This window comes from Heloderma suspectum, chromosome 12 (assembly GCF_057233095.1).
Source record: "Heloderma suspectum isolate Gila_16-S chromosome 12, 16-S_ref, whole genome shotgun sequence".
NCBI classification, from domain to species: domain Eukaryota; kingdom Metazoa; phylum Chordata; class Lepidosauria; order Squamata; family Helodermatidae; genus Heloderma; species Heloderma suspectum.
Window position 1 is genome coordinate 32,501,848 of NC_139469.1, and position 18,973 is coordinate 32,520,820.

At 49.2% G+C, this 18,973-nt stretch overlaps 1 protein-coding gene across 13 annotated transcripts in view; it reads left to right on the forward strand.

Moving 5' to 3' along the window:
• Positions 1 to 18,973, forward strand: part of LOC146336770 (lipase maturation factor 1-like) — a 294,331-nt gene that overhangs the window by 254,950 nt on the left and 20,408 nt on the right. For 9 of the 13 annotated variants that reach the window (XR_014785603.1, XR_014785604.1, XM_084818933.1 and 6 more), the window contains one exon: positions 5,433 to 5,616. Coding sequence is in view for 9 of the 13 variants with exons in the window: in XM_084818933.1 (XP_084675059.1) it covers positions 5,433 to 5,616 (184 nt within the window). In the remaining 4 variants the exon portion in view is untranslated. Of the gene's footprint in view, positions 1 to 891; positions 988 to 5,432; positions 5,617 to 18,973 lie in introns of all 13 variants that reach the window. The other 4 variants (XR_014785601.1, XR_014785602.1, XM_084818931.1 and 1 more) reach the window with 1 other exon arrangement.

Genomic DNA, 18,973 nt, shown 5'->3' on the forward strand with positions numbered 1-18,973 from the left:
TTATATTCCCTCAGCTTCCTTCCCCACCCTGCTAACTGTTCTCAGGACCCCAACTCCAACTTCTGACTCTCACAAGGGCCCTCAGAACCCCACTGACCAGTCCCAACCCTGGAAAAAGGCCCGATCACCATGAGGTTCTACTCTCAGTACAGGTCATTGTGTTGGAAACCCAACTGCTTTTCTCTCCCTTTCAGTTGTCAAACCCCTCAAAACCCGGCAGACCAATCCCAGCCCAAGAATGAAGCTCAATTGCCATAAAGTTCCACCATCAGTACAGTTCATCTCAGCAACAAATATAATCTGCTGAACTATAATAAAATCAACAGCTCCCCATTTCTCCACAATGACAATAACAAAAACTGTTGTACTCTATACCCCAAGTTCTGCACCAGCAAAACTTGACCATCCCTGGGCCCAAGTCCATAGAGTAGTTGAAAGTCTTTATGAATAAGGACTCTGGGCTGCTCGGGATTCCAGCAAAATTGGCATACTGGTGACGGGTGGATTGTTTTGGGGGGCAAGGTGAGGTGACTGCCACCAGCAATGGATGTAGCAGAGTGTGATACAGAGTGACTTTGGGCAGCTCCAATTCATTTCAGTGGGGCTTGTGCAGGAGAATTTCCTGTCTGATTTTGCCCCATATTAATTATTGCCTATTGGAGGTGTCATTTGTATTTTCTGTTCCAGTCTTGGACTGTCCCTGATGCTGGATTTACTGCAGAAATGTAGCTCTCAGCAGGCACCACCAAGCCTGTGTATTGTGTACCTGCAATTTTACAAGGGCACCCTCTCCACCACACACTGTCACATTTCCCTTGGGCCCCTCTTTCCTGATGCACTACGCACATAGAGAGAGGCTTCAGTTTCAGGCCTTTAATTCATTATCAACAGGTTCATTAAAGGTGCAAATCCACGAAGACTCTCAGGCTACGAAGGAATGCCTCCAGGGGATTCAAATGGGAACGCCGACGTTGCCTGCAGTTTGAAGTGAGCCTTGCTGGCTAGACTAACTTTGGGAGGGATGTCCCGCCCTGCTTCCCTATGTCGCCTCTCATGCATCACTAACCGGGTCAACCGTCTGAGCTCCGCCCCTGACGTTTCCCTCTTAGCTCTGCTCCGTAGTCTAGCATCTCTTAGGTCACAGCCCCCACTCTCCTCCTCCTTGTCCCAGCTTCTCACAGAAGGGGGGGGGGGCTTCAGGCCTGGCCATGTGGTAGTTAGTAACCTGAGAAGCACGCCTACCCATATCTGAGCTGGCTTGGGAAAATGCATCCCCCGGTTATGGCTGTTCCTCTTCTGAATCTGAGCTGCTAACTATCTCCCTTCTCTCGGAATCAATCCTGACTAGGGATGTACGAAAGTCACTTACCTTTTCGCGGATGTGATTCGCGGTGGGGGGAGGTGCTCCGTCCCTCCCCCGAGAATCCTCGACGGGGGGGGGGGAGGCGATCCAGTCCTCCCCCCCCGGAACTCTGCCAGGCCGGCTCCGCTCCGCAGCGGCTCTGCGTAGCAGCCAGCCAGGGCCGTCCACAGCCAGAGTTCCAGCTGCGGACTGGCTGCTGTGGACGCAAATGGCGGCCACCATAGTGGCCACCATTTGCATCCAGCCAGGCTGCCGTGATAGGCTACGTAAGTATTTACGTAGCCTATCATGGCAGGCAAAAAAAACAAAAAACAGCATACGCAAATGGTGGCAGCCGCCATTTGCGTTCCCTATTTTTCTCCGTTTTAGCCTACGTAAATATTTACGTAAGCTATTAAGGCGGGAAAAAAAGGAACGCAAATAGTGCCCACTACGCTATTTGCATTTCCCCTTTTTTTTTTTTGCCGTAATAGCCTACGTAAATATTTATGTAGGCTAAAATGGCGAAAAATAGGGAACGCAAATGGCGGCCGCCGTAGCTGCTGCCATTTGCGTACGCTGTTTTTTTTTTTTTGCTTGCCACGATAGGCTACGTAAATTACTGACGTAGCCTATCACAGCAAACAACAGACGCAAATGGCAGCCGTGGCAGCCGGTCAAAAGACCAGCCGGAGCCGCCACCCTCGGAACATCCGCCCCAGGTAAGCTTCATCCTGGGGGGGAATCCACGGGGGGGGGAGAGGCCGTTCTGCCACGGATTTCGGGGGGCGAATGCCCGTGCATTCGGCCTCACTGAAATCCTTGGCGGAATTCTCCGCCATCCCTAATCCTGACACACACACCCATGCATGCACACAGCATATGGTATTTGGATGTCACTTTCTGGTAATCAAAGCTTTCAATTTAAAATGAAAATCAAGTTTCTAGGCCTTATGGCTGCAAGGAATATTTGGAAGTTAATATTGGCTGCTGAAATACCTGAAGGTGGGGCAGAGAGATGATTAAGATTTGTAGAGATTGGAGGTGGGGTTGGACTTTATTGCCCTGGATAGCAGTTTGTCCTTTCGTATAGCTAGAACACAAATGAACAAACTGTGCAAAGAAAGAAGAGAAGTATGCAGAGTTTGCCCAACTCATACCATTCACTTGTTTCAAAGGAACTGGTGTTTAGCTTTCCTTGGCATGGAATCTGAATTTACTTCTTCTTTTTTAACACACGCATCCCCAGATCTAAGGTCTTCTGCGTGGTAGAGCTCATGTAAGTGCTCGAAGCCATCCTTCAGTCTCTTCCTAGTCAGCCTCCCCTTGCTCTCCAATTTAGCACTGCAAAACCTCAGCCTGTTTTCCACGACATATTAAGGAACTATGGCGATGCGTTGGAAAAAGGCGTGGTCATTGCACCTATTCTTACACCTCTTGGGTGATCTTGGCTTCTTCGGAGCGGTGGGAGTTTGTTTTCCTTGGATCATTGCTTCTCATCTTCCTCCCATCCTGGCATCCCGTCCCTTGCCTCTCTTGGAGTCGACGGGTTCTTTTCGACAGTTACCAGAGCCCTGTGAGCATGTGATGAAACACTGCTATAATGCATTTGTAATTCCAGCCTATGTAAACCAATAAAAAGAGGATTGCGGCTCATAATGAATATATGATTATGTGCAGGTTGACATATTTTGAATAGCAGAGTAGGAACATACTTTTTATTAGCAATTTGGTGTCCCAGATTTACAGCGTGTTTGCATGCAGAAGGCTGCGAGCCACCTCTCTCTAGCCAGCCCGCTGAGCAACAGGGAGTCTTGGCTGGAGACTCTGGGAATATGTGTCAGGAGCTCCCTAGCGGCCTCTTTCAGTACACTCCAATAGCCAACTCAAGACACAGATGAAAGGATTCTTTTTAAGGCTTTAATCCTTTTACAACTTAATGACTGTTTCAGATGCTAATCACCAGCGACTAAGCAAAGAACAGCAGAGTAGCCTATGCTCCGGGTAGGCAGTTGGTCCCCATGTGAAGGAGAATCACTTGAAGACCCTGAACTTATGGGCTAGGGAGAGATCCTCCCTCTTTCCCTTGGGTCCACGGGAGGCGGCCGTTGCTTGCGCATCAAACGGGCACTACGCCTCCGTTCCGCGCCCTCCATTGCTCGTCGCTCCCTGCGTTGAGCATCTAGCAAGCCCAGTTCCTGCACTTTCTCACTGCTAGGATCACTATCTCAGGAATGCCGGCAGGAGGAATCTCTGCCAGCTGCTGTGCCTGTGAGGGATGAGCTGGCTCCTCTCCCACGGATTGCTGATCCTCCTCAGAATCAGAACTGCTCTGGGGTTCTATCGGCTCAGTTTCCACCCTGACAATATGTTGACCTGGAGGTAGCAGTGGTTGCAAGTGTCCTGTTGAGCTGCCAACAGGCAGCACTGGACAGGAGCATTCTCTGATGCTAGCAGACATTGGTCCAACAGGAGATGAGATGAGAGTGAGTCCAGTTTCCCAACTGGGTGACCTCGAGGCACATCAGACTACAACTCCCATCATTCCCAGGTAGCATATCAAAGGATGGTGGGAGTTGTAGTCCAATGTGCCTGGAGGGTGCCTGATTGTTCTGTTTACAATGGTGGTCAATCCAAGCATGAAGAAGATAGGCCTCCCTTGTTGTGTGACGCCGCCACCTCGTATTTTCGGCTAAGCTGGCCTTGTACATGGAAGCCCCATTTTGCTATCAAGGCTGATAGCTCCTGCTGTCTCATTCACAAGGCTGATAGCTCCTGCTGCCCCATGAATCTGGCTAATCCTTTGTAGTGGCCGCCAACACATTTTGTTGCTGGGAAATTGCACAGGGTAGTTTATGTGCTTTGTTGAAAAGGTACTCAACCTACTGCCAATCCGCTGTTGTAGGAAACCCCAAGTTCTAGGGTTACAAGAGGGGAAAGTCTCCCTGTACTCTCTCCATCCCATTCTTATTCACACACACACACACACACACACCTTCATCTTTTTTTCCCCTTTTCTAAACCCAAAAGCACCAGTCATGTTACCTTTCCTCTGGGGCAAGATGCTCAGCTCATTAGCATCCCATTGCCATCACCTGATGTATTTTTTTTTTAATCTCTGAGGCTCCTCCTGCAAAGGCAAACCTCTGCTCTGTTGTAAGAATGTTGAAAGAGCCCTGCTGGGTTAGACCAAAAGTCCATCTAGTTCAGGGTCTTGTTTGTTTATTACTCAAAGCATTTCTATCCTGCTCTTCGGTCAAAAGACTCCTAGAGCGGCTTATGAGAATCAGTAATCAGACAGGCCCTGCCCACAGGTTTGCAGTCTAAAAAGACACGAGACACAAGGAAAGGGTTTGGGAGGGAGGAGGAAAAAAGCATGTTGGTGATGCTTGGTTCAGTTGCCCAGATGGATGGGAATATATCAGTTGAGCTCAGGTTTGCAGTGCCATCTATTGTCCTTCATTGGTGGCCTGTTCCATTTTCATTTCTTCTCTTCTGCAGTTTCCCTTCTTTTGGGTTCAAGCCTCATCTGTTTCTTCTCCCAGCCCCTCAGGGACGGCCGAGGGCTGCAGGTTGCCCACTCCTGGATTAAAAGAAATCCTTTGGTTTCCCACAGTGGCCGAGCAGATGGCACCAGGAAAATCATAAGCCCTCCTCTGCTTTGTCTCTCCCAGCCTCTGGTACTCAGAGGTAGAATTTGTTGTTCAGTTGTGTCCAACTCTTCGTCAGAGGTAGAATATTCAGAGAATATTGAGGTTCCATTCCTCACTATCATGGCTAAACATAAGAGCCCTGCTCAGTCAGAATAATGGCTCATTAGTCCAGCATCCTGTTCCCCACACAGTGGTCTACCAGATCTCTCTCTCTCTCTCTCTCTCTCTCTCTCTCTCTCTCCCCCTCTCTCTCTCTCTTACTCACTCACTCACCCTCTGCTGCCCTCATGCAGCATATTCAGTGAGGTTTGGTCACTGTACACTATTAACAGTCCATGAATGTTTTTTTCCCTCTTGTAGTTGCAGGCTGCTAAAGTTCAGATGTGGGTTGTTCTCTCAGTGTTTTAGAAAATACACCTCTGCGCTGTCTTTCACAGCATCACCAAAGAGAGAACGGAAGTCATCCTTCAAGGGACATCCAGCCTGGATCCAAATGACCCTGCTGCACTCTGGGAAGAGTACGAGTTTAAGTGCAAGCCTGGGGCCCTGCGGAGGAGGCCCTGCTTCATAAGTCCGTACCACTATCGACTCGACTGGCTCATGTGGTTCGCTGCATTCCAGGTGTGTCTCCCACTGAGGTGTGAGGCTCTAGTACTCAAATGTCGTTTCGCTGACTCTTCCACTGCTAATGACAAGCGGAGGCAGCAGGTTCTGAGTACCACCTGTCAAAGTCCAGCAGGGACCTGGCCCCGAGAGGTCAGATTTCAGGAGTGGTGCTGGAGGAGCTGTCTGTCTGTCTGGTGGGTCTAGAGGTAAGTCTCATGGTCCAGGGCAAGGCAAGAGATCAGGCTCCAGAAGCAGCCACTGAAGTTCAGAAGAGCCGGAAACAGGGATGTTTGAGAATTCTGTTAAGGTTCACAAATCATGTGAACAGGCCATGATTGCAGCCCCAAATGCAAGCAGAAGAGCATGTTCTCTGAAAATGCTCACAAATTCCTGAACTTTCATTTGCCCTTGGAAAAAATGCATTTTTTAAAAATGCATATTTCTACACTTTTCTCTGTGAGGGGGAACTGCACATTTTGGGTGCACTCTTTTCCCAAACTGAGGAAAGTGCGCAAGCAAATGTAGGAAACAAGGCCAGACAGACTTCAAACTGGTGTTCAGAAAAGCTGGGCAATTGCAAAAATCACTTGTTCGCCCATCCCTAGCTAGAAAACAAGTCTAGCAGTCGAGGCCAGACAGGAGGCTGCGTTCCAGAGGGAGGAAGCAAGCAGGAGCTTAATCCAGGCAGGGGTCCCCTCCTGTGAGATGAGCTGCTCAGACTAAACCTCTGAGGCTGGGGGGCTCTAAGGCTTGGTGGGGCCATGAGAGTCATTATTATTATTACTATTTAGAACCTGTATTCCCATTTTAAGAATCCCGAAGCTGTTTACAACAAATTATAGAACAATGCATCATTATAAAAGCATCACAATTTTTAGACAAGTTAATGGCTTGGAAAAGCCAGGATAAACAAATAAGTTTTTAATAATCATCCAAAGCACATCATTGTCAATGCCTGACAGCACTGAGGGGAGATCATTTCCAGAGGGGGGCACCACCACTAGGTGTGTCCATGACCAAGAAATCAAGCCCCTTTTGTGGTTCACCGGAGTTCTGTGGCATGCCTCACTCCAAGCCACGGGTTTTCCCCCCAAATCCAGGAACTTTTCCTGTATTTTTTTTCTTTGTGAAATTAAACGTTTGTACAAATTGCAGGTGCAATTTGCATAATTTGCGCAAATTTGGGGCAGAATTTGTGTGATTTGCACAAGTTGTTTAGGGCTTTATATGTCAATAAAAATACCTTGATCCTGGCTCAGGAGCAAACTAGCAGCCAGTGCAGCTTTTTCAGCACAGGTGTTATGTGCGCATGGCAAGGCCCTCCATTCAACAGCCTCGCTGCAGCATTCTGCGCAAGCTGCATCTTCTGAACCAGCCTCAAGGGTAGCCCCACATAAAGAGCATTGCAGTAGTCCAGTCTCGAGGTTACTGATGCATGGATCACAGTAGTTAAGCCATCCTTGTCCTTGAGGTCAGCTGCATGCTAAACCCCCTTGCATTGCAGCTTTGGTGGTGCCCTTGAGAGATGCAGTTCAGTCTGCAAGGCTTGAAGCAGGAAAGTGCCTCTGGTGATGCATAGTGGTGCAGTGGAACCAGGGCTCACAGGGTCAAAGTGCTGGGCCTTTTCTACCAGCGGGTGCATGGATGTCATCTGCCACTGCCACCCCCCAGACTTCCCTGTTCCCTCTGAGCTTAGCTGCAATCCTCCAGGGAAATAGGTTTTCCCAACAAGTTATGGTTGTGAGCTATCCCTCTTGTAATGCAAAGTATTTTGGGTTGGCTTACCCTTGCATGGGTAATGAAGACCCATTCGCTTTACAAAAGAAATATATATTACACACAGAGATGGATCAACACAGTTGTCTGTATTTTTTTTACTCTCTTGGCAGAGTCATGATGCAGACTGTCTTGATGAGCAGCTGTACTGGTGGTGTAACAGTAGGGATGTAAGAGGCATTTGTTTCAGTTTGGTTTTGATCAGGATTTTCCCAGTTTGCACCTTCCAGGCTGAACTTGAACTTGGACACAATCTGCAGCCTAAGTTCATACATTTCCAAGCTTGCAATGTGATGCCCAGATCCCTCAAAAATATGTTCGACGTTATGCATACATTTGAAAAATGCACACATATATGCTTTAATCCATGGGAGAAGAATGCGTACATTTCAGAGATGCACATCAGACAATGCTCTGACTTGGATTCCTGCATTGAGCAGAGGGTTGGACTCGATGGCCTTGTAGGCCCCCTCCAACCCTACTATTCTGTGTTTCTACAATTCTATGACAATTGATGCAAACATTTGGGAAAACATGCATGGAAATACGCACGGATTTTCACATGAAAAGAAAAAAACGAAGCTTGCAATCTGATTCAGATTCGAGTTGCATCAAACTTTGAGATGGAATTCAGAGAACCTTGGCAAACTCGAGTTTACTGATTCGCACATCCCTATGCAAGAGATATGGCCCCAGGAGCTAGGTTTGAGACACCGCTGATACCTTAGGCACTATTTTATGATGCTCCTGTCCTTAAAACATATTTTATATTTCTAGTAGGCCTTCCGCTCAATATCATTCTCTTCCGAGCCTGCATGATAACTTCCAAGGTTGACAGTGCTGGTTCTGTGGGCTGTTGAATGTGGCCAGTTGAACACCTGAGACAGCCCAACTCTTGACAAGCTGCCAAAAACCAGGCAGGGCCTGTGGGACAAGCACTTTCCCATCCCTTTGTGCTGCTCATGACAGGTTGCTCTTTACACCTCATCACTGCTTGATATATGACACTCTTCTGCTCCTGCCTTCCTGAAATAGTTTCCCCTTCTGAGGCAAGTGACAAGATTTCCACTGGAGCAATACAGAATCATGTTGAAAGGAGTAGGCCTGAAGCCTGTCATGGCTGACCGAGGGCCCTTCAGTTTTCACATGTTTGAATAGCTGGCACATCCGAAATTTTAGACGCTTGAGGATTTGTCCCAGAACGCCCAGCTCCAAAGAGTAATTTGTTCGCAGACCGTCGCTTAATTGCTGTCCCAGAAGTGCCTTTAATTGTATTTCATACAACGCAACATTGCTTTCTAAGAGAGGGCTTCTATTACCGTAATTTTATTAGCCAAATATAATATCCCCTTTCATTTTTCTTCTTCTTATAGACTTCTCTTTGTTTGGAGCGTCTCGGCATCCTGCGGGAGCTGTAGCTCTCAATTAGTGTCTTTCGTTTGGTGCTGGCAAAAACATGACCACTCCGCTTACACATCTGCAGGCCATCTTCTTGTCTGCCAAAGGAATCAACCTGCTACGTGATGTGGGGGGCATAGCGATGAAGAAATCAATGCAGCGTCTAGGCCCCCTCCCCATACGTTCGCACACACACATATACAATCCTAATGTAGCATTTCCCAAACTTCTGATAGTTGGTGCATGCTCTTTTTTAATGAAAATTAGGATTGGAGATATGCTTCACTCTTACAGCCAGTGGTAGCAAATCACCTTGGATAGCTCCTTTAGAGTTCTGACTGGTTCTGATTGAAACCTGGAGTGGATTCACCACCCCATTGACATCAAAGCCACCAGTCTCCATGGCTTACACCCAAAAGGTTTCCTAGCCCCCAGCCTCTCCCTGTGTTTTCGGCATGAGCCACTGATTTGGGAAAAAGGCATGGCCAGAATACTGCTCTTACATATCTCTGCATGAGTTAAGGTTCTGGGAATGCTTCTTCATGAGAAGGAAGCAAGGCCAAAGCATCATGCAGAAAGGCAGTGGGATGTCTCCGGTATGGATGGATGCTTTGGGGTCACGAGAGTCTTTCATTATATAATTAATGTATTTCATGTGGCGCACGTACAACCCTCTCATGCCGCACTGATGCACTCCAACACCCGGTTGGGGGCTTTCCATCCCTGCGATTGCTTATGAGGCAGTGTTTTTCAACCAACTTACAGCCAGAGACACCTCACTTTGGAATAATACTGACCCAGGTCGCAGGTCTTTTTTTTTTTAAGGGAGGCGAAGGGGGATTAAATTTCACCTTATCCTGGAGACTGCAAGAAAGCAATCCACCAGGAACCAGTCCTGCCCAAACCCCATTGAAACAAATTGAGCTGTGTAAGAGTCTAGTGCACAAACATCGGCCAGATAGATGTGAAGGAATGCGCTGAGTTTATTGCTAATATGGCCAGACGGGTGTGTCCTGACTCCTGAGCAAAAGAGTTTTGTAAAGTCAACTGAAAGGACAATGGCTCAAAGTCCAGGAGCATCACTTTAAAACTTCAGCCCTTCTCACCAAAGGGAAGCTAAATGCAGAGAGTGAGCTTTTGAAGTACACAGAGTTACAGGATAAGGATTTTCTTATCCTTTTCAGATTGCATATCTGCCTTGAAGCAGGGACTATATTCCCCCTTTTTTCTGGACAATAGCTAAGCCCACCCAGACAATGAAGACCGATAGCAGTCGATATGCTGATATTGGCTTTTATAACCCAGAATCTTGCTGTATTATTATCTCAAAGTTCTCCCCAAAATATCTGCAACCCTGAGACAATGTGTGGGCCTCGGGATATTTAAATAAGATTGTGTCTATGGTTTCAGAAATAAGTCGCTTGGTGGAAATAGTCCAAGTTAATTGGGGGGGGGGGTAAAGAAGAACAAACAAACCTGGAGATGCCGTGTTCCTTGGAAGCATCCCAGATTCTAGGCACTTGACTTAAGAAATTTCATATGATTCCCAGAAGCAGAGTAGCCAGACTTGGGCACCATGTCCATTTGAGGCTGCTTTCTATGCCTTCAGGTCCTTGCCTCTGAAGATACCTCTTAGGGCAAATGTAAAGACTCCTCCTTCCACAGATGGGTCTCTAAAGTTCACACAAACTGCAGATGAGATGAAAAAAACTGTTCCAGGACTGCAGCGCTTCAGAATGAAAGCGCTGAATCATGTGGTTGAACTATTTCCCCTAAAAATGGAGAGGTCAGTAAGACAGGTGTTCATAGGCAACTGATGGATTAGAGAGAAGTGTTGTAGCTTATTCTCCTCCCTGATATTTTAAGTTTAATGTGGAGGGTGTTTTTGGGGGGAGGGGGACGGGGTTGTATGGAGGAGCATTCAGTCATATGAGCTGCCTGAAATATTGGAGGCAGCGGAAACAGGTTTCCAACCTCATCTGCTGTTTGTGCAAACTAGACCTAAGAAGAATTTGGAAGGCGGAGAGGGAGTACCTTAGGGTAGCCACTTATAAATCCCCCCAGAAGACGAAATGCATCGCCAGAACAGAGGACAAAAGAGGATGACAATTTGCATAGATTTTGAACGTGTTTATTTATATGTATAGATGTGATTGCGGCGTTAAATAAGTCCAGGCTAGACTAGGCGGAAAGCAATTCTGTCAAAATATCACTATTTACTTCATTAAGTAAAGCTAAGCTCAGCTGCCACCACCACCAGGCCTTCCTTGTGGACTTCTGCCTGGCAGACTGCCAGTCCCTGCAGGACCAGGCCCCCAGGTACCGAGCCAGCTGTGCTGCTCCACCTGCCCCTCCCTGGAGGGGCTACATAAGCTGGCTGGCTGCGGTGGCCTGGGAGAGCCAGGGCCTGCAGGAGAAGCCACCACCACCACCACCACCACCGGGGAAGAGGCGTGCTTGCCGCCGCTGGGCCTGCTGCCGTCGCCACTACCACCGCCACCAGGCCTTCCCTGTGGACTCCTGCCTGGCATTATTTTTAAGGGGATTTTAATTGTTTTGTTTGTTTGTTTTATTTTGTTGGGGGGGATTTTGTTGTGTTTTTAGGGGTGGGTAGCCTGCCTGATAGGCGGGAGCGAGGGGGCATGTGTCCACCTGATGGAGGCAGTGGGGGGAGTGTTGGGGGCCAGAACATACCGAGGCTGGGCGGCAGGCGCTGGCGGAGCGCTAGGGGCAGGCCATGTCAGGTAAGGGGAACAAGGGAGAGATGTGTAGTATCTGTCCCCTGCTCCGGGCCTGTCCAGAGCCAAAGGATGGCTGGGGGAGGCGTGACCCCATCTTCTGGCCTTCGTTTGCTGCTCTGCAATGCCAGGTCTGTTACCCAGAAAACCTCCCTCATCCATGACATGATCCTGGATGAGGGTGCAGACCTGGCATGTATTACGGAGACCTGGCTGGCCGAGGCTGCTGCTCCAACCCTTGCAGCCATGTGTCCAGCTGGATTTTCGTATGCACAGCAGCCGAGGGCTGGGGATCGGGGAGGGGGAGTGGCTGTTATCTACCGAGAGTCCTTGGTCTTCACCAGACCCCCTCTCTGGGAGACCAAGGTTGTTGAGTGCATGTACTGGAGGTTGGGCCCGAAGGGCAGTCTGGGGATTCTGCTCGTGTACCGTCCACCCCACTGCACGACTGACTCCCTGGCCGAGGTGCTTGAGGTGGTCTCTGATGTGCGTGTACAGTCCCCTAACTTACTGGTGTTGGGGGACTTCAACGTACATTCGGAGGCCATCCTCACAGGAGCACCTCGGGACTTCATGGAGACCATGGCCTCCTGGGAGCTGCACCATATTCTAACTGGGCCCACCCATGTAGCCGGTCATGCACTAGACCTTGTGTTTGTTTCTGGAGAAGCGGGGAGTGATCTGGAAGTCGGGGGTATATCCACCACCCCCTTGTCATGGTCAGATCACTATCTGGTGACGTTGGACTTCTCGGTTCCACAACCCCTCCGCAGGGGTGGAGGACCCATTAAAATGGTCCGCCCCAGGCGTCTTATGGATCCAAATGGATTCCTGAACGCGCTTGGGGATTCTCTGGGGCATGCCAACGGCCACTCGGTCGAGACCCTGGTGGGTGGCTGGAATGCCGCAATTACTGGGGCATTAGATCGGGTGGCTCCGAAACGCCCTCTCCCCCTGAACAGGGCTCGGACTGCACCATGGTTCAATCCGCGGTTACGAGCTCTGAAACAGGAGGTGAGACGGCTAGAGCGCCGGTGGCGGAAGTCTCGCTCCAAAGACGATCAGACACGGGCTAGAGCTATATCTTCAGCCTATCACGTGGCGGTGAAGGCAGCAAAAAAGGAATATTATGCTGCCTCCATCGCGTCTGCAGAGTGCTGCCCCAGGAGGCTGTTCCAAGTGGTCCGGAGCCTGGTCGGTCCTGTGGCTCCGGAACCACTGGAGCATTCTAAGGCCTCCTGTGAGGCTTTGGCAAGGCACTTTGCAGATAAAATTGATCAGATTAGGTGTGTTACTCTGCACACTGTGGATACAGTTAGTGAGCAAGAGGCGGCCTGTGGCAAACCGGTTTTGTGGGATCGGTTCCAGCTTCTTCCTCCTGATGAAGTGGACAAGGTGCTTTCATCTGTAAGGCCGACCACCTGCTTACTTGATCCTTGCCCATCTTGGCTCATTATGAGCTGCAGAGAGAGACTGGGTGAGGGGATCAAGGCGGTGGTGAACGCCTCCCTTGAGGAGGGAGTGATGCCATCAGCCTTCAAGGAGGCAGTGATAAGACCGCTCTTAAAGAAGCCCTCCTTGGATCCTCAAGTTCTGAACAACTTTCGCCCAGTCTCAAATCTGCCATTTTTGGGCAAGGTGATTGAGCGGGTGGTGGCGGTGCAGTTGAAGGCACACTTGGAAGAAACTGATTGTCTAGACCCATTTCAGTCGGGCTTCAGGCCTGGGCATGGGACAGAAACGGCCTTGGTCGCCTTGGTGGATGATATGAGGAGGGCTCTGGATAGGGGTGAATGCTCCTTCCTTGTTCTCCTCGACCTCTCAGCGGCTTTTGATACCGTTGACCACGGTATCCTCCTGGACCGCCTGGAGGGGTTGGGCATTGGAGACACTGTATTGCGGTGGTTCCGGTCCTTCCTCTCAGGCAGGTACCAGAGGGTAGCACTGGGAGAGGAGGTTTCGGACCCGTGGCCACTTACTTGTGGGGTGCCACAGGGTTCCATCCTCTCCCCGATGCTATTTAACATCTATGTGAAGCCACTGGGGGCTATCATCAGGAGGTTTGGGGTGCAGTGTCATCAATATGCGGATGACACGCAGCTCTACCTCTCATTCAAATCTTCACCAAGGTTGGCCGTAGAATCCCTGTCCAAATGTCTGGAGACGGTGAGTGGCTGGATGGGGAGGAATAAGCTGAAGCTGAACCCTGACAAGACCGAGGTACTTTTGGTGGGAGACAAGAGGAGGCTGGGGGATGTTGACCTGGTGTTGAATGGGGTACAGCTACCCTTGAAAGACCAGGTCCGCAGCCTGGGGGTCATTTTGGACTCCCAGCTGTCCATGGAGGCTCAGGTGTCAGCTGTGAGCCGGACAGCGCTGTATCAACTCCATCTGATACGGCGGCTGCGCCCCTTCCTTCCCAACCATCTGCTCCCATCAGTAGTACATGCCCTGGTCTCCTCTCGTTTAGACTACTGTAATGCGCTCTACGTGGGGTTACCCTTGAAGACGGTTCGGAAACTGCAGCTGGTACAGAACGCGGCGGCTCGCCTGATTAAAGGCAGCCGCCGGCGAGATCACATCACTCCAGTGCTGAAGGAGTTGCACTGGTTACCAGTTGTTTTCCGGGCCAAATTCAAGGTGTTGGTTTTGACCTTTAAAATCCTATATGGTTCCGGCCCAGCCTATCTTAAGGAGCGCCTCCAGCAACACCAGACAGGCCGCTTAACAAGATCAGCCTCGGATGGCCTTCTCTCTGTCCCATCAGCCAGGACAGCTAGACTGGTGGGGACGAGGGAGAGGGCCTTCTCTGTGGTGGCCCCCACTCTGTGGAACTCCCTCCCTAGGGAACTCCGTCATGCCCCCTCTTTAATGAGCTTCCGTCGTGCATTAAAAACGTGGTTGTTCAGGCAGGCATTTGGGGTGGGCTAAGGTATTTTAAAAAAAAAATTATGGTAAAATTTTATTGTTTTAAATTGTTTTATGGTGGGTTGTACATCGCCCAGAGTGGCTGGGTGACCAGTCAGATGGGCGATTAATAAATTTAATAAATAAATAAATAAAACAGGGAAGTCTGGGGGGTGGCGGTGGCAGATGACATCCATGCCCCCGCTGGTAGAAAAGGCCCAGCACTTTGACCCCGTGAGCCCTGGCTCCACTATGCATCACCAGAGGCACTTTCCTACTTCAAGCCTTGCAGACTGAACTGCGTCCCTCAAGGGCACCACCAGAGCTGCAGTGAAGGGGGTTTAGCATGCAGCTGACCCCAAGGACAGGGATGGCTTAACCACTGTGATCCATGCATCAGTAACCTCGAGACTGGACTACTGCAATGCTCTTTATGTGGGGCTGCCCTTGAGGCTGGTTCAGAAGATGCAGCTAGCGCAGAATGCTGCAGCGAGGCTGTTGAATGGAGGGCCTTGCCATGCGCACATAACACCTGTGCTGAAAAAGCTGCACTGGCTGCTAGTTTGCTCCTGAGCCAGGATCAAGGTATTTTTATTGACATATAAAGCCCTAAACAACTTGTGCAAATCACACAAATTCTGCCCCAAATTTGCGCAAATTATGCAAATTGCACCCGCAATTTGTGCAAACGTCTATTTCACAAACAAACAAAAATACAGGAAAGGTTCCTGGATTTGCGGGGCGGGGGGGGAACCCGTGGCTTGGAGTCAGGCATGCCACAGGACTCCAGTGAGCCCCCAGGGGGCTGGATTTCTTGGCCATGGACTCACTGTTAGAGCAATACGACAATGGAACCAGTTACCTAGGGAGGCAGGGGGCTCTCCCACCCAGGAGGCATTCAAGACGAGGCTGGACAGCCGCCTGTCAGGGATGCTCTGACCTGGATTCCTGCACTGAGCAGGGGGTTAGACTCGATGGTCTTGTGGGCCCCTTCCAACCCTACTGTTCTATGATTCTATGACTCTAAAAGACAGTTTTCTGGTTGTTTGGTGCAGGGGGAAGGGGCCTTTTTCCCACGTCACGTTTCTAGGTGTCTGTCTAAGAATGTAAAGTATGAATGCAACCGACCCTTGTGTCTTGCGGGTGTGTTCTGTCAGGGAGCTGTGATTGGATGCAGCTCCTTCTTGACTGAGCGCTTGGGGCCTTTGCAGGCGGACATTCAAGCAGGGGGTGAAACAAATGTGCATGAGGGGGAAGGGGATAATGGGGTGGTTTTCTCACCCTGCATGTGTTGTATATCTGTTGTATATCTGTCCGAGAAGGCCTTCCATGGCAATCCAGGGCGTGCCTCTGCGTAATGTCTGAAATTGTCCTAAGAGACTAGGTGGAGACGATCATTTCGGAAGACCTGTGCTCCCCACTTCTCACTTTGCTGCCTCTGGCCCTGATCCACTCTCAGGAGCTTGCTAACCTCACAAACGTAATGGAGGAGGTTCTCGGTGTGGGGAGAAGAGAACCAGTTTGTTCCATTGCAGGCTCCCCCCTAGCCATGTGGCAGAGTGGGCTAGGTTGGATCGCAAGCGCTGCGTAGTCTAGACGTGTGGCGGGCAGAACGTACGTCAGGAGCTACTGGAAGGTCTCTGGGTGAACTGCAGTAGAACAGCAAGGGCTTCTTTTGGCTCCCAATTGCTTATCAGCAACAGAAACAAAATGGTGCTGCCGTCACCACCCCTGCTGCCTGAAATGATACTGCTGAAATGAAGAAAGCATGGGATAATCAGGAGTGGATTTTTGTGCAGAAGGACTGTCAGCTGTGTTCCCTTCTGGTGCTCAAAACAAAGTCCTAGAGCGAGCTGGCACCTGTGTCTATTTTTTCCTTCTTTTTTTTACAGTTTGGACATCCAAATTTTATTCAGAACCCCCTCACTCCCATATGGCCAAGAAAGGTTTAATCCTTCTCTCCCCAGGGGCATTTTACTAACAATTACAGAATAAAAGCCCCCATTGGTGCCAAAGACAGCTTTTTCTAAACCCTGCAACTGCAGGGGGGTGGCGATTATCAGTGAAATTGTGGCTGGAGAGGGGACGGTGACATCTCCCCTCCCCACGCAGGGGGGTTCCAATAGAAATGAAACCTCCCATCCATTAAAAGAAAGAAAGAAAGATGTTGCTGCCAGCTTCATCTTTAATGGGTAGTTTGAGTTTAAGTGTTCATCTGTTGCACCAGGCTCCGGTTGTTGGATTTGGGGGTTCAATAAAAACTAACATCAATCCCACAAGCCTTAAGCCTGACCACCCCTGATAACTCCACTCTGGAAGGAAACGGGAAAGAAGCTAATGGGGTGGAGTTTCGGGGAATTACTGAAAGGCGGAAAGAGCTTCCTGACGTTTTCTTTTTAGCATGTGCCCCGATGCTTAAGTTCCACTGCAACGCTCTGGATGAGGCAAGGGAGTTCCACAAGGGGAGGAAGGCAGGGAGGCTCAGAGCGCAACTGTGCTATATGAGGAGAACATGGGGTTTCCTCATAAGGGAAAAGGGGGATCAGGAAGGTGCTTCCAGGGCAGAATCTGCAGGCATGAGGGGCTGCTTCGTGATTCCCCTAACTGCCTTTTCTCCTCTACAAATCCCCACCCCCATCCCAACCCTTTTAAAACAGCCAGACACACTCTGAGACTGTGAGCAAGCCCACCCTGGGGAGCCCGTGAAAGGGATATTTGGCACCCTTCCCCCGCCCACTGATTATCCCCGACAATTGTCCACCCATGTGCATAGTCACATTAGCTCAGCAAGTCAGGAATTCCTCTTCACTGAGATGATGTGTAGTTTGGGCCAGGGAGAGGCTACAGAGTGGAGCATCGGCAGCTGCCTTACCCTGGGTCCATCTAACCCAATAATGTCGACACTGACTGGCAGCCATGGCTCTCCAGGGTTTCAGGCAAGATTCCTTCCTAGAGATGCCGGGAATCGAACCTGGGACCCTCTACATGCAAAGCAGAGGCTCCGCCACTGAGCTACGGCCGCCTTTGCGTGTCACTGGGACAGCGAGCCTCTGCTTCTCAAGGAACAGGGGAAAGCTCATGTTATTTCAGACGTGGCTCGTTTGCATATTTGCAGGAGAAAATCAGAAGTGCTGCTCTTGTCTCCCAGTCCCTGATCCTGCCCGGATGCTTCATTCAGACAACGGAGGCCTGCTAACTCACTCACACACACACACCACTGTCTGATGAATGGCAGATGGGGAGGCGTGACATGACTGCAGCGTCTAGGTTGTGGAGCACCCTCCTTGAAGAGGAGTGAGGGAGACAGGAGCAGGCAAAGGGAACATCAGTTGGACTCCCACACACACACATGCACACCAGAAGTTGAGAGGGGAAGCACGGTCATCGTGCCAGCCCTGCTGACACACTTCTTAATTTTTTTCATCTTCCCTCCCCATCCCTTTTTCCTTGTATGTCGTGTCTTTTTGGATTGTAAGCCCAGATGCAGGGACTCTTGTTTTACTGATTGATCATAAGCCGCTCCGGGAACATTTTTTTGGCTGAGGAGCAGGATAAAAATACTTTAAATAAATAAGAGGTCCATGTGACTATCTCATTGCTTGCCTTTGGGCATGCCTTCAAAACTTGGCTTTGCAGGTAAACATCTGGGCTGATTTTGAGTAGACTAAGGAATTTACTTTGGGCTGCTATGACTGCTTTTTTTTAAGTTACTATGTTTGTTCCTTTTAAAAAAAATGTTAAGAAATCATTGTCGGCGTCATAACAACATACACAAATACAACTAAAGGTTGTATAACCTGTACATTGCACATGGGCTGGGTCCAGTTATTATACATTAATTTAATCTCCAGATAAGTGCTAATTGCCCTGAAAGATTCTAGTAAATATTGAGACTACTGTGGCTTTTCATTACATTATTGAACACTTTTTTGGAAGGGTAGGATATGCAAATTTACATAAAATGAATAAGTAAACAGCCTAAGGCCACGGTATCTGAAGGATCACCTTTTCCCATATGGAATTTCTGGCACATTGAAATCATGTCCAGATGCCCCCACCTTCAGACATTAGCTGGGTGCTTACCAGGACCATGGCCTTTTCAGTCATGTCCCCCCCCCACACACACCTGTGAGATACCTTCCCCAAACATCTTTGCCAGGCCTACCTTGCTTTCTTGAGACACCAGCTGAAAACTCTTCTGCTTGCTAAAAAGCCTTTGGCAAAAAGCCTGGTGTCTTTTATCGGTTTAGCCCTGCTATATTTTGACTCTGTGTCTCTGTTGTACTTTAACTTTGTTTTATTCTGTGTTTTGTATTGATTTTTTAAGATTTGTTTTTGTTACCTGCCTTGGACTGCAATTTGATGAGAAGGCAGGTTAAACAACCTTTTAAGTAAATAATCCAGCATGTCAAATACGACAATATAATAACGTTTAGGTCTCCCTTACAAAACTGGGGCACATCATTAAGGAAATAAATAAATAAATAAATAAAATCACCTGGCAAGGGTTGTTTGAATCTCTCCCAAAGTGTTTCAGCTCTCACGGGAGATTC